Source organism: Seriola dumerili, unplaced genomic scaffold, assembly GCF_002260705.1.
Source record: "Seriola dumerili isolate Sdu_G_001 unplaced genomic scaffold, Sdu_1.0 BDQW01000056.1, whole genome shotgun sequence".
NCBI lineage: Eukaryota > Metazoa > Chordata > Actinopteri > Carangiformes > Carangidae > Seriola > Seriola dumerili.
In genome coordinates, this window is record NW_019174311.1 from 7,755,020 (window position 1) to 7,769,751 (window position 14,732).

General features: G+C 40.9%; 1 protein-coding gene across 1 annotated transcript; it reads right to left on the reverse strand.

The window, feature by feature from the left end:
* Positions 1-713: 713 nt before the first annotated feature.
* On the reverse strand, positions 714-6,149 carry LOC111218943 (mitochondrial glutamate carrier 1-like). The gene is made up of 10 exons (XM_022741440.1): positions 6,088-6,149; positions 4,961-5,072; positions 4,322-4,447; positions 3,958-4,013; positions 3,503-3,593; positions 3,302-3,420; positions 3,013-3,208; positions 2,767-2,924; positions 2,574-2,649; positions 714-2,439 (listed from the first exon to the last, which is right to left on the reverse strand). Exons 2-10 carry the CDS (start codon positions 4,981-4,983, stop codon positions 2,280-2,282), a joined length of 1,005 nt encoding a protein of 334 aa, XP_022597161.1. The 5' UTR covers positions 4,984-5,072; positions 6,088-6,149; the 3' UTR covers positions 714-2,279.
* Positions 6,150-14,732: the final 8,583 nt, after the last annotated feature.

The window sequence follows — 14,732 nt, forward strand, 5'->3', positions numbered from 1 at the left end:
CGATTTTTTAAATTGTCTAGAACAAAACATAAAAACGTAGATTTCTAAATTTAGCTGTGTATACTGTAGTTGTAGGTACAAATTTAGAATCAGGAATGGGATGACCCCCAGGCACATGAGGACTAATTGGCTGTAGTACATAGAAAATAGGGCACTGGGGTGGTGTGAATGAGTTATATTTACACAGATTATGATTTTAATGCAGCTTGTTTAGAATTTAAATCTTCAATGTAACATTTAAGATCATTTTATACACATTCAAACTTCTAACTTATTACATCTTAAAGTGATTTCTTTTATATTTCCTCCCAGTTGATTGTATTTGATATCCCGTGTGATTAAGTAGGTTTCCAGGTTTAGTCGCATGAGTCTCATGTCAAGAGTTTCATCTTTCTGCACTTGAGCTTAAAGGGCAGCTGAATATTTAGCTGAGTGAATAGTTATGCGTGCGATGAGGAATACCCAGTGTAGAGTTACCCCAACACTGCAGCATGAGCATTTTCACTGCCACTAACTTATCCTTGCCAGTGATGCATGTGTGGGGGAGTAGGGTAACAGCTTTCAAGCTTGCATCAGAAAAAGCACTAGTATACAGTCAACCTGTCCCAATAGCCCTACCTGAGAATGCATGAATGAACACTATAACGTACACTATAATATGCAACACTTCAGGCTACACGCACTCCACTCCACAAACAACACAAATAAAACACTGCATTTATAAATATTTATTCGGCATTTAAAAATCTGTATTTACATGCGTAATTCTAAAATGAACTTAGAAAATAGATAATTATCTTCTCAACTGGTTTCGACATGTTGAAATGTTGAAAATTGTTCTCAATTTGAATTCAACTTACACAGTTTGAGAAAACTGAACAAATACAGGATATATATATTTACATTGGTAAAATTGCTGAAAGTACTTTGACCCATGAAATTTGCCAGAAATAAAAGAGTGCGGCCCGACACTGCACTCAGTTCTGCCTCGAAGTGCCGATCATGATACATTTGTGTGAGCTCCTCTATTTTCTAACTGACTAGAAAACCTGAGCAGTCACAGTCAACTAAGAGAAAGAGACTACAGAGGTCATGTTGCACTTTTTTTTTTTCTACCCCCCCCCCCAACGACTTGGTCCCAAAAGCACTTCAGAGTCTTGTCCATCATCACTCTAGTTTAACGACATTTAACAACATCGCTTTCATCACAAAAAGCTGCTCTCCAAAGTCAACTGTAGTGGGCCTCACTGAACTGTTTAGCTTGCAAGTTACGTAAGAGTTGTGTATAGGCTGCCACAGAAAGATTCACAGTGCCCAGTAAAAACCCCAAACACCTCAACCGCAATTATTTTTCAGAGCAAACACCAGAAAGCTTCTACGCTAGGGTATTGTGTTGTGACCAACTATTTAAAGAGCGGTGTAGATACTGAGAATGGGTAAACTATTTAGAAGCGTGGAAAAACCACTCCTTGTTACGGAAAAGTAATGCAGCACAGATTCACTGTGTAGCATAGCAGTGGATAGGAGGAAATCCAAATGTTTGTTTTGAATATATGCCACCAGGTCTTTTCCCAACCGACCTGTTTAGAAGACAGCATGTGGCAATCATTTTGTTAGCAACGTTATTTACCAAATTACATCTACTTTAAAAACAAATACACTATATACAGTACACAGACCGGGATCAACATCCATGGCCCAGTTTCACATGTAACCCTTTAAAACAGGATTGAAGCTAATCAAGTGAAGTTTCAATATTCTGCCGTTGTTAATTGGTGCTCCTTCGCACACTTTGCAACACCGTGTGACAGCCATCACCGAGTGAATGCCAAGATGGGGCAGTTGGGAGGTATACACAGGTTAGGGTTACTGTGGAGGGTAAGTGATACGGGGTGCATTTAGGGGTACGGTCTAAATCTAAGGAAAGAGGGGGGAAAGGTTTGGTGCCGCAGGAGTGGACTCAAGTCTAACGTGGGTAAAATGGTGATCTATGTTGGACTATCAAGTCCCTCAGTGAGGAAAGCGATTCCTTTCTCGCGATAAGCTCCACTGAAGCCCATATGGACAGGTGTGTTTCAATCTCCCTCTCTTCAATAAGAGATAGTTATGCTAAAAGGCATAATTTGAAACCATTTTGAAATAAAATGGCATCTCTCTGGTCCCTTTAGCGTTTTACTCTGAAAACCTCCAGCAATAAAGAGGTACACAGTAATGGAGAGCTGGGTCCATAACTGCCTGTAATTTAATGAGGCGGCAGAAAGACTAAGGGAACAGCTTGTTTATGCAGAGTAGATGTTGTGGGGGGTGTACCCCAGCAGGAACTCTCCAACTCCTACAGAGTACACAACCTGGGCAATGCCAAAGAGTGGAGCAATAACCAGGGCCCGGCAACTGGCCCCCTTGAGGAACGCTCCGGGCCCCTCCTTTCTCAGGATATTTCTGCAATAGAGGAGAGAGTACAGGGTCAGCGTGGAACTTATGCCATTATGTGCCAACGCCAGAGGGGCAAAGGCACAATGCTTGACTCATCCCAGTTATATCTGCTGGAAATCCAATAATAAAGATAGGATTACCTGACACAGTCCACCACTCCATTGTAGGTTTCCTCATTAGCTCCTTTTTTGAGCGATTGTAGCCTTGTCTTGACCACTGCACAAGACGTAAACAAAACTTATTTCAGTTGAGAATTTATACAAATCTGCGAAACATCAGTTCCCAGTTCCCCAAACATCGAGCAGATATCTCTGTGTGGATCGAGTCCCTCACCGTCACAGGGGCTGACAGCTACTGCAGCAATGGATCCAGCCGCACAGCCAGACATGAAGGACCAATAGAAGGGCACAGATGGGTCCTCAGATGAATGCTGGCCGAGCTGGTGCAGATGTGCGAAAAGAGGGAAGTACACAACGGAGAATGGCATGTCCCTGGAAAGACAACAGACAAGCATATTCACTAAAGTAAGAGGCCGCTAACCAAGGATGGAAAAACTATTGAAGCAAGGCCACATCTCACCTCATCAACGTGGCCCCGAGTCCCCTGTACAGCCCCGTGACTCCTTTGGTCCTCAGCAGCTCTCTGGTGATCTCTGTGGCGGACACTCGCATGACTTGAGGTGCAGGACTGGTGTTGTAAGCACGGCTGAGAACAGCACTGGTCCCCCCTATCTTCAGAGTGGCTACCACGCTAGGCATCACCCTCTGCTGGGCCGCTAGCAAGAAACATGAAACAAGGTGTAAAAAGTAACATCCCAAAGCATGATTTAATGCCGGTAATGTATTCTGCTGCTTTGTCTTGTAATTACCTAGCCTGCCAGCATCCTGCAACTGGATCTTGAGCATCTCCATGGGTGTTGTGATAATGACCTGGCACATTCCTGCACAGCATCCTGCCAACATCTCCTTGAACACCGTCAACTTGCCGCTGAAGACACAGACACCAACTTACAAGACAAGAACGTCATTGCAATACAAGACTCTTGTCTTTTACAGTCCTACCAACTCACCTGTCTTTGCTCAGCTGGTGGCGGAAGAAGTCATTAGCAGCTAGCTTGATAGCCTTCTCTGGGGTTACCAGGGTGAGATTTACTGCAGCACCTGCAACAACAAGCACTGCTCATGACAAAACTTCATTTTGATTAAAAAAGAAACGCAACCACTCTCGTTGAACCATAGCCAGTCAGCACATTTTGCATAGCAGAGATAAATGAAACAAATAATCTATTTCATAAAACAGGAAGAGTAGGTGTAACAAATGAACAGGCAACAGGGTGTCTGTCTGTGAGGGATATTAATTCCACTTCCTGGATCACAGAGGTTGTAAATCAGACAATGACATTTGCACATATAATTGGTATAAACTCTTACTTAACTTCGCAAAAGTAGGCTAAGTTTATTCAAGGCAATTATTCAACAATCACAAATTATAAAGGTTAAGTTTGGCCAGTCTGACTAGTCTTACCTCTATACATGCCAAAGTAGCCTTCAGATCTGACAGTCTTTATGAGGCAATCCATCCTGAAGAGAAAGAAATGGATTAGCTGTGCACAGAAGGTTGTCATGTTATACTCTGCTGTGTCAAATTATGTTTTGCTATCACAGAATGGTGTACTCAACAAAAAAACAAAGTGCAGAAAATCTTAACAGTTTAATTTGTTCCCAAAATGGGGACAACAGCTCAGCTCGCTCTAAAAAGGTATCACTGAAAGGCGATGACTTCAAGAAACTGACATGGTAAGAAAAGGCCATTATGTGTAGATTTAATTAAGTAAACAGTATCACAAATACAGCACAGATTTCAGTGATCTTCTCTCCAAGAACCTTACATGTTCTTGTAGAGTTGCTGCCCGCTGCGCTGGTTCTGCAAGCGGGTCTTGGCCAGGTCGATAGGAAACACACAGGTGACTCCTACCATGCCTGCAATCCCTCCATTGATCAGTTTGGCCGGGAGGCTGTTCAAGAACAAGTCAGAACAGACATGCAGATAACAATCATTCCTATTCTCATTACATTTTTCAGTAGAGTAAGGTGGGGCGCTCCCAGGTAGAGTGACAAAACCTGCTGAAAGTGAACAGTACAAGGAGTTGTCATCTAAAGCTCAAGATTGAGGACCTTATCTGTGTGGGAAAGTAATTAAATATATTTCTTTGGGTGTGTATATGTGTTTGTGGTGTGTGAGGCATTAGCATTGCAACAGAACCGGGTACAGAGTGACTCTGCCTCTGGGAATCTAGTCCTCCAGAAATAACTTGTAAACAGAGTAAATCAAACAACATACACCTATGTGTCTGAGCCATTACACTTCACAAGGCATCGACGATTTTCCATGTAGAAACAACGGATTGCACACTAGAACAGTTTACTATATAAAATTAATGTAATTAAATAATTAAGGCATGCTTTATTCCTGTTTTTCTCTTTAAGCAGCCCACACATAATGCTGGAGGGTCTGGTCGGGTTCATACCTTATCTGCTGTTGCTGGGCCATGGTTCTTAGTTGTCTTAGTGCAAAAGTTGGTCAGCAGCACAAAGGAGGAGGCCGCAGAGGGAGAGCAGGCTGAGAGTCCCTGAGAGACGCTGAGCAAGGCAAGAGTAGAAAGAAACTCGGGGTTATATATACATAGAGGCATGCCCAGCCCTGCAGATACCAGGATAAATTCGACATAGCTCTCCACCCCCCCTGCGCTGCTAGCCAAGAAATGGAGCCAGAGTCAGTCGTCACCTTACCAATCTGCAACCACAATGCAAATAGCTTCCCATGGATACACCTGCCATTAACTGTGCCAGGAAGCCAGTTCCTTTTGCAAATAGGACCTCTGTTCAAATTATTATTTATTATTATTTATCTTTTTATCTATTTTATCTTATTTGTAGCAGTTGGGCAATTTGGTTATAGAGAATCTGGCAACGGCAATGACAGGACTCATGCTGTTTGTGCTTAATTGCTTATATCACTTATGTATAGACAGAACTATATTTCTGCACATCCATAGTCTTTCATATACACATTCAGAACAAGTCAATAATAAAGCTCTTCAAGAAGAAACTCAAATGATCGTGACTTTTCTCTCTAACTTTAACCTCTTTCCTTCTAAAATGTAAAACCTAAACAGATATCAAGTGCAGCTCAAAGGCGCCCCAAGTGGTCATGTAGATTAACAAAGCAATTCTGATCATCTGTGATCTTCTATGTGGGGGGTCCAGGGAAAAAAAGGTGGATGCTTTGACCAAGTATTGATTGCTACCACCAGTTTTCTTTTTTTTTTTTTTTAAATCAGTGAACCTGTCTAAATAGTAAAGTGTCATCGTTTTAGGCTGGTGAAAGCTAGTGGTAATGTGGCTGTGAAACTTACAGGGATACATGCTGTAGCGGCTCACAGAGTATAAGGCGTGAGATTGATTTTGAAAGTTAACAGTATCGGCTCTGAATATGTCCTGACGTTTCACATCCTCTAAACCATATTTTGCACATTTGTCACACCTGTCCTGGCCTTTAACGGGCTACAGTACACTGACCAGAAATACTAGCAAGCTTGGTGTCACTGCGGTATTAATTAAAATAAATAAATAAATGAGAGCATGCGGCACCCACCTTGAAATGAAGATTTAATACAACTGTGGCAAAGTTTAACTGCTTCCAGTACTTCCTCTATACAGCTGCAGGAGTGAATGAATGAGTGAGTGAGTGAGTGAATGGGGGGAGGGAGGGAGGGAGGAAGCGAGAAAGCGCGTGCCAACAACGAGGGGTGTTTCAGACCTGACGTCCTGGCCAATGGGAAAGTTTCTTTTTGTAAAGTGGGATAGATCAATTCGACCCAAAGCTTGATTAACGCAGGTGTGCATGATGCAACTTTTAACTGAGATTGTTTCATTGCAGGGGAAACTTCCTCACAGACTCAGGATACGTGCTTAAATTTAGACTGTAATTTATGTGAGTTTGAATCTGTCGAACCTGTGTGTGTGTGTGTGTGTGTGTTTGCGAATTTTAGAAAGACTTTCATGACTGGCTTTCTAATGGCCACCTACTCTTCCAGGTAAGCTATTTCTCTGAAAGAGATATAATTTGTATGAGAAGTGCAGAATTACAGTTCAAATCAGTAGATTTTACCGTACTGTGGTGAACTTTTGTATTCTATAGGTCTCTTGGATGAATGGAGGAAAAGCGACGAGTGCAACTGCATAATACTGGAAGCAAGCATGTATTTCTGTTCTTTTGCTCTATTTTTTTTTTTGTATTGAACTTGGAGTTGAGCTCTGCCTCTTTGATTGTTTGTTTGAGCTTAGTTCAATAAAGGGGAAAACACAGGTGTAAATAATCAGGCCACACTGATTAACAGCCACATTCAGTTTCAGAATTACCAGGGCTCTCTAACTGACAAACTAATCCATTGAACACAACCATAATAATTACACCTGCGTGCTCTGTGAGAAGGGTTTTATCAGTGTTGTAGTCTAGTCACTAAACCACGAGTCCAAGTCGAGTCTCAAGTGCCCAGTGTTCAAGTACAAGTCCGAGTCACCAAAGAAGAGTCTGAGTCCCTATTACCTGAGTCTGAGTCACAGTCATTAAGTTTGAGTCTGAGTTGAATTCCAAGATGGGCTCCAGAGCTCCACTGTGGTACAGTCAAAGAGCTGACATACAAATAAAAAAGGTCTACATTAAACACAAAGGATACAGCTGTCACCTGTACTTTTAAAGGGAGTTTATTTACTGTGTGTGACACAATAACCAAACAAATGCACTCGTAAGTATGTGCACACGCACTAAAACTAGTCCGAGTCTCCAACTTCCAAGTCCGAATGCAATCAATCAATGATCTAGTCCAAGTCCAAGTTAGAGTCAATTCCTGAAAATCAGGATTCAGTCCTGGACTTGAGTACTACAACACTGGGTTTAATAAGTGCATATGTTTGCTATGTTCATACCAGTACAACAAAGTCTGTACAACATGTATGCTTTAGAAACCCTGATAAATCAATACAAATGAACAAAATCATTCCCCTCCCAAACTGAGCATATTAGCAGATGCAGAAATTAGACTTTGTTTGATATGGAAATGCACATATTATGCATTCTTTTATGTCATGTATTTATTATTATTTACACCAGCAATTCATATTCAGTAAAGCTGCATGCTCAACACAGAGTTTTATTTCCTAACAAATTAGAAAAAAAAACCAAAATGAACAGCTAAGGAGCTGAAATGCAATACAATAACATAAAGAAGCAGAAACATCAGGTTAACAGCTGCATCATTTTCCAGGAATGTGCATTGCTTGTAACAGCATATTGTCAGATTTCCATAGCAGACTGGTTCAGGTTCTTCAAGCTGCCAAGTGTCATGGGGCATTGGTCATAAGAGATTCGGCTGGTGCGGACACAGTGGTGTGTGCGTGTGTCACAGCGCCTACAGCTGCAACGGCGGGCCACAGGATAATATAGCTTTGGGTTGACATCCTGAGGGCAGCCAGGAACACAGGTGGCTTGGTACACCAGGGAGAGAGGCACACAGCTACGCTGGATCAGGAAAGTCCTCCCAAACCGTCCCCTCAAATTGGTGTCCTGAAAAAAGGGGGAAACGGGGCTGTTAAAGTTTTTGTAGTGGTTGAGCACAAAGTTTTTACATCCTGTCTCATGTCTCTGAGAGTGTTTATTCCTTTCCATATATCTTTCACATCTAGATCCAACAAAAGCTCTTCAGTAGCTTGTAAATTTTTACCATCACTGTCCGCCTCATGGCACCCAAGCAATAAGGGCGACAAGTGTGCCTCACCATACCAACATCATTTTATCATACACTTTGCTAAAAATATGTCTAATTTTGTTTTTTGTGTTTTTATTTTTTTGCATCATGTAGCCTACAAAATGCATGTGTGAGAGTGTGTGGCGGTCGTCACCTGTGTGTAACAGTAGCCGCTGCAGATGGTGGTGTTGATAGCCACACACTGGGCACAGTTGTGGCTCTCAATCAACAAGGTGTGATTCTTCAGCGCACAGGCACACACCGTCCCTCCCACCAACGCACACAGCAGAATGCATTTTAACACAAACCAGGGCATGCTGAAAGTGCAGACACATAAAAGTGTGCAGACAGTGAGACACCCACTCTCAAAATAATAATTTAAAAAAATGAAGAACAAAAACAAAAACCGAACCGATAGATGTGCTCTGGACAATATCACGGCAGCAATATCAGTTTGTTAACTGTCATGCAACTCTAAACTGAAGACAAAAACACACCTTGAAATATGGCCTCTCTGTAGTTCATGAAATTACAGAGGTGTCAAATGATGTGTGAAGAGCTGAAATTGTCGTGAAAAATATCTAAATTATCAAATAATTGTGTGTTCTCTCTTTCAATTCAAATGCTCCCAACTGTCTGCTGTTCCTCTCCTCAGTGAATATCTGAAAAAACGAAGGGTGGCCATCCTCTTTTATGGAAACCCTGATCCACCCCATCTGACCCCGGAGAACTCGGTCTATAACATCATTCCAGAAATCACATGTCAGCTGTCTACAGTGTTTAGGGTTAAAAGTGGTCTCAAAACACACTTACACTCTGGGACAGAGAGAGCGTGTGTGTGGGTGTGTCTCTGTTTGTGTGCCTCAATATACAGTTTTCATTTTCTCAGGTCATATTGAGGAATATGGGCTTAACCATAGGGCATGTATATGTGGAAGAGGGGAGGGGGTCCTCCTAGTGCTACATAATGTCACTGCAGGTCGAGTACGCTGCCAGACAAGCCTCACATGTGTTTGTCTGGTCACAACTGATCCATGTGCTTGATACCACTTGATGATTCATGAGAAGTCCGCCCACGATACCATGTTGTGTTTTCAGTCGCAAAAGTGCGGCAAAAAATACCTGAAAAAGTGAGTCTCCTTGTAAAAGTGACATCTTGAAGTCACATGAGTGTTGGCAAATTTGGTAAATGTAGGCTGCAAGACACTTATTTAATGCAATGAAGACCTATTTGCGCCACTTAACATGAATCAGTTTTGAGCTAAATGAAATTAAATGAAGTTAAAATCAACTGAATTACTATTAAATACTTCTGCATTACATTTAACTGTTATTAGTGATCTAATCAGGCTCATGCTGGGTCAGCACTCACATGTGTCTGTCCTACCTGTGTGAAAAGGTTGTGCCCTCCTTATCTAAGCCATTAATACTCCCATTATTCCCATCTGTTCCTAATGGGAGGGACTATGTGCCCTCAGATTTTTCCTTCACATAGTGGTGAATAAAGATGTTTACCATGTTTACCAAAGGACCCATAATTCCATTTGTCACTTCTGGTGAACAGAGACTTAGAAACTGTGAATTAATTGTTGGTGTCAATTGCTTTTTTTGATTCATTTTATTTAATCTTTTTCTAATCATTGTGTACAAATTATCTTTAATAATCCTGAATGTAAGTCTTGATTGTCAAGTCAATTAAAGTTAGGCTTAATAGTTAATATATAAAATAAAACTAGAGAAGTTTCTGATGCTGGATGCTGTTGTAAAACTGTTGTAACTTTATACAGAAATACATTACTTACAGTGACAGTTTAATTAGTCTACTTTCACACACCATTTAACCTGATTAGTTTGAGATTTTGCCACTATCTTCTGCATCTGACCTGACCCCTGTTTCTGTCACTCTGTTTTTGCTCTACATTTATCATGATGGGTCGTAGTTTCGTAACAAATCCAGCAGATAATTCCAAGAAAGTGGGTCATGGACAGGTCACCAACTATCTGTCCTGACACAATTCCAGCTGAATGGTCGATTATTAATTTCATTTATGTGAGGTTTATGTGGCATAAAATGAATCTACACCACACATATGTACAGATAACAAATCGAGGCACAATACTCCCGGACATACCTGAATTTAGGCATTTTTTAAAACTTTTAATAAAATAAAAAAAAAACTTTTAATATTATTTCAAGGTGATATTTTTGTCCTGGGCCCAGAATAAAATGAGCAATCACTTTATTAGTCCCTAATAGGCAACTTGTTGTGCAGTTTAAACAGCAGCAATGTCAGGATATCACAAAGCACACAGTCATACACAATTACAGTAGCAGTCAAAATGGGTGAAAAACAGATGATATATGTTAAAACAATTTTTAAAATAATTTAGGAGCAGAAACATCAAACCACAATAAATCATAAAATATTGAACATCCTGAATGGGTATGAGTTTAATTGAAAGATGACAGAGAGTTTTTGGTTTTGAATGATGGGACTCTTTGGTCAACCTAGCAACGTGGATGGAAAGATCCAAAATTCATTTAGGAGTAGGTCAAGTGGCAGGACAGGTCATTTGATTGCCCTTTTGTTCAACCCTTGTCTGTCTTATCATTATGCTGACTGCAGGTGATGTTTAAGATTTTAATTCCTTGGCTCTCTTTTTCAGATCATACTGTACGGGTAACTCTACACAACCCGATAAGGACCTGGAACTGGGTCAGACAGAAATATGAACCTCTTTTGTCTTGTGGGGGCCATGCCCCGGCCATGCCCCCAGGTCAACAGGTCACACCATATATATAAATGTAAGTCTAGTGAATAGCCTTAAATCGTATAAATGTTTAGGTCACCAAAAACTGGAAAATCATGTAGATAGATTTCATAGAAAACAGGCCTGTTTTTAGACTGTGAGAAAAAGGGGCAAGTAACAAAGGAAGACAGGTTGGTCAGGGGTTCATCTTACAGCAAGATAATGACCCAAAACATTAGAAGAAAACAACTAGACGGTGGCTTCACATGATGGAAGAGCAGCACAGTCTCAAGACTTAAACCCCATTGAGAATCGAGTTTGAGATGAAGTGGACAGAGAGTGAAAGCAAAGCAACCTACAAGTGTAACACATTTGTGGGAACTTCTGCTGCAACAGTGTTGGGACAAACTTTCTGATTATTATTCGATTTCCATTGTAGAAAGAATCCTGCAAGTGTGGATTAAATTTAGTTCAAGAACATTCCATGATTATTTGCTTTTAAAATCTTCAAGTGTTTATTTGTTCTATGCTTTAATATATCAGATACACTGAGAAATTATTATTATTAATTATGTAAATTAAATTAGGCCTAACAGCTGGAAAAACTGAATTGTTCAAAAGCTTTTGACCATTCATGTTAAGCACTTTATTAAAGAAAACCTGTACACCTGCTTATTAAGTATCTAATCATGTGGCAGCAGTGCAATGCATAAAAGCATGCAGATACAGGTCAGGAGCTTCAGTTGATGTTCACATCAATCACCAGAATGTGGCATGATTTTTGGTTGGGGTTTCTGAAACTGCTGATCTCCTGGGATTTTCACAGACACCAGTCTCTAGAGTTTTTGATCTTCTAATGGTTCCTTCCAGAATGATAATGCACCATGTCACAAAGCAAAAGCCGCCTCAAACTGGTTTCATGAACATGACACTGAGATGAGTGTACTTCAGTTAACTTTAATGACTTCACCCGTCATCAGAGCTAGTGATGCCATCCTGCATGAAGACAATTGTATAAAATCTGAAACCTAAAAACAAAAAATTTTAATGGATAATCATCACCATACATTTACCTGTAAATTTTGCAGGGGCTCAGTGTTTGTTTGTTTTTAATTCAATTAGTTCTTTATTGTTTGGTAACAATGATGTCGATGGCAATCATAAAATGTGTTAAACTGTCTACCTAAGGATTAAAAGAAGTGGGGGGAGAGTAGTCTGAATTGGGTTCTGGAGCTGTGCCCCACCTCATACATCGCACTCATCCGCCAGCCGCGAGCGATTCCAAGCCGGTGAGGGTCACATCCACCGGTGGGGCTGATAAACTGCCCCAACCGGCTTCTCCTGCGACAACCGCTCACTTTGGCCCATACTTTCTGTTCACTCGCTCACCCGAATCAGGTGATACCCTGCAAGGGTAACTATTGGCTCTTGTCTCAGACCTTCCCCGAGGTGATTGGTGGAGTGACGAGCACTCAGCATGTGACCTCTACAATGAGCTTCCGCCCACAAGAGGAAATGCAACCAACACCACGTATTAGTAGAGCCATAAATCCACATATAGTCTTTGTAGTGGTGCGAATAGTACAATGGTGACATACCTACTATTTTGACAGTGAGGATTAATGTCCGCGACATTCATGCCGAGTGCAGGCATAGCTCAATGTCTCGCTTTCCCTCTTTGTATTTTAATTCTCTCTAAATTAACAGCAACATGGGCGCCCGTGGCATGCTGGGAAACTGACCCGTTTTCGATGCTGTCTTTCTAATCTTCCCTATCGAGCAGGAGCAGTTTGTATGTAATTACAAATGAATGATCATCATGAATCAGATGAATAACAACACATGATTTCACGTAGAAAAAGCAACAAAGAGAACATGAAACGAAAGAAAACACTTTCAAAAGAGCTACTTCCACACTAACAGCATGCTTATTCTTTTATGTTGCTCCACTCTGAGTTTGCTGAAATTGAACAGATAGACAGTAGTTCATCTAAGACACAGTTCCCATAGATGAGTCTACCATTCTCCCCTTTTTATATGCTATACAGTCTAAGATTCTTCGACATGCTCCTTGCTATGAATTCATTTGACCACTAGATGGCAGACAAACACAATCTCGCATTTTGCTCTCAAACATGAAGAGGATTCTGTGTGGATGCATCTTTGATCATCATTTCATCAGTTAGTTTAAGTGTTATCCACAGGCAGCTGTAAACCAAACAGTGTAGAAATGTTCTGCTGCACTCCCAGAGCCCCAGGAGACGCCATTAACTCAAAGCTAAGGCTCAGGGGGGACAGGTGTAAAATGAACATGACCAGATCACAGCTGTGTGTGGAAAGAAATTTGGTTCTCAGCCCTCGGGTAAGGTATTTATTGTGCTCTCATATGAGGGAGTTTGGGCTGATTTGCCATTAAACTGAATAGCTTTGTGAAAACATGCACACAGACAGCTCCGTAGGCAGCAGTGAACATCCTGCTTGTTTGGCCATATTTTTTTAAGTGGCCAAGGAAAAGGTCTTCTTCACATAGAGCAGCAAAGAGCAAAGACAGAGGGGATTTATAACTTGTTTGACAGAGCAAAAAAAAAGATTGTTTTGAAAGACTGTACTGGTATTGCTTTCCAAGAAAATGAAGCGTATCCAAGATCAATAGGATTCTTCTCACACCAGTTGCTAATGCATTTGCTGTACTTGCCAATATGGCAAAGAAAGAAAGAAAGAAAGAAAGAAAGAAGAAAGAAAGAAAGAAAGAAAGAAAGAAAGAAAGAAAGAAAGAAAGAAAGAAAGAAAGAAAAAAAGAAAGAAAGTTCGTCTTGAAACTGATGATACACGTGCCAGTGTTTCATGAGGAAATCAAACAGTGTACCATGTTCTGTCCTCCAGGGTTATTGCCCCCTAAAAACAAAGACAGTCTATTTCGAGATGGGAGAGAGAGATATTTCTGGGGCCATTTTTTTGAGTGACCTTGGCACACCTCAGGAGGAGGAGGAAATAGTTCGACCCAAATCATCATTGATGTCCTTGAAGACACACTCTTATTAATAACCTGAGGAATCTGGGGACCACCTCTACTCCTGTCCTCGCCAATCCTCCCACCGCTAGCCCCTCCTCTCCGTTGTGATCTTCCCTGTCCTAACTTTTATTCTACCTCCTTTTTTGGTCCGTGCGCACCTTCACTTTCACTCACACAGACCCGTGAGGCCCCCGCAGAGCCTCAAAATCAATCTCACAGTGCTTAAAATAATCAACCTAGTTGAGGACGAGGGCTTACCACTAACATGTACAATAGCTCACTTCATCACTCCTTCCCTTGTCTTCCTGAGTGTGAGGAATCTCAGGACTCCTTCATCCTTTCATTTCAGTAATGGCCTCAGTGGCATTTACTTCATTTTGCTTGATTTTATTTATTTATTTTTTTCATGTGTGCATGCACACATGCATTTTCCTTCATTTCTCTTCTCTGATTTTAGTGTTTACTTTACCAGGAATTCTTCTATTTGTTTTGGTTTGAATTTTTCTTTTTTTTTTCACAGGTTATACACATACTTCTGTTCCCTTACTTGCTTACTCATACATACTACTCATAATCAGGCATTTATTTAAAAACAAACAAACATATCCACTGGACACCTACGTCATTCACATATACAGTATATTATGAGTGTATGTGAGTGCAACATGACTCACCAAGAGTGTGTGTGTGTGTGTGTGTGTGTGTGTGTGTGTGTGTGTGTGTGTGTGT

Bases quoted from the DNA above. Each gene is read 5' to 3' on its own strand.
- LOC111218943 (XM_022741440.1), bottom strand. From the start codon at position 4,983: ATGGCCCAGCAACAGCAGATAAG. The intron at 4,448-4,960 runs GTATGAACCCGA...GTTCTTGAACAG, and splicing joins GCCCAGCAACAGCAGATAAG to CCTCCCGGCCAAACTGATCA. The intron at 3,594-3,957 runs GTAAGACTAGTC...TTGTTGTTGCAG, and splicing joins CTACTTTGGCATGTATAGAG to GTGCTGCAGTAAATCTCACC.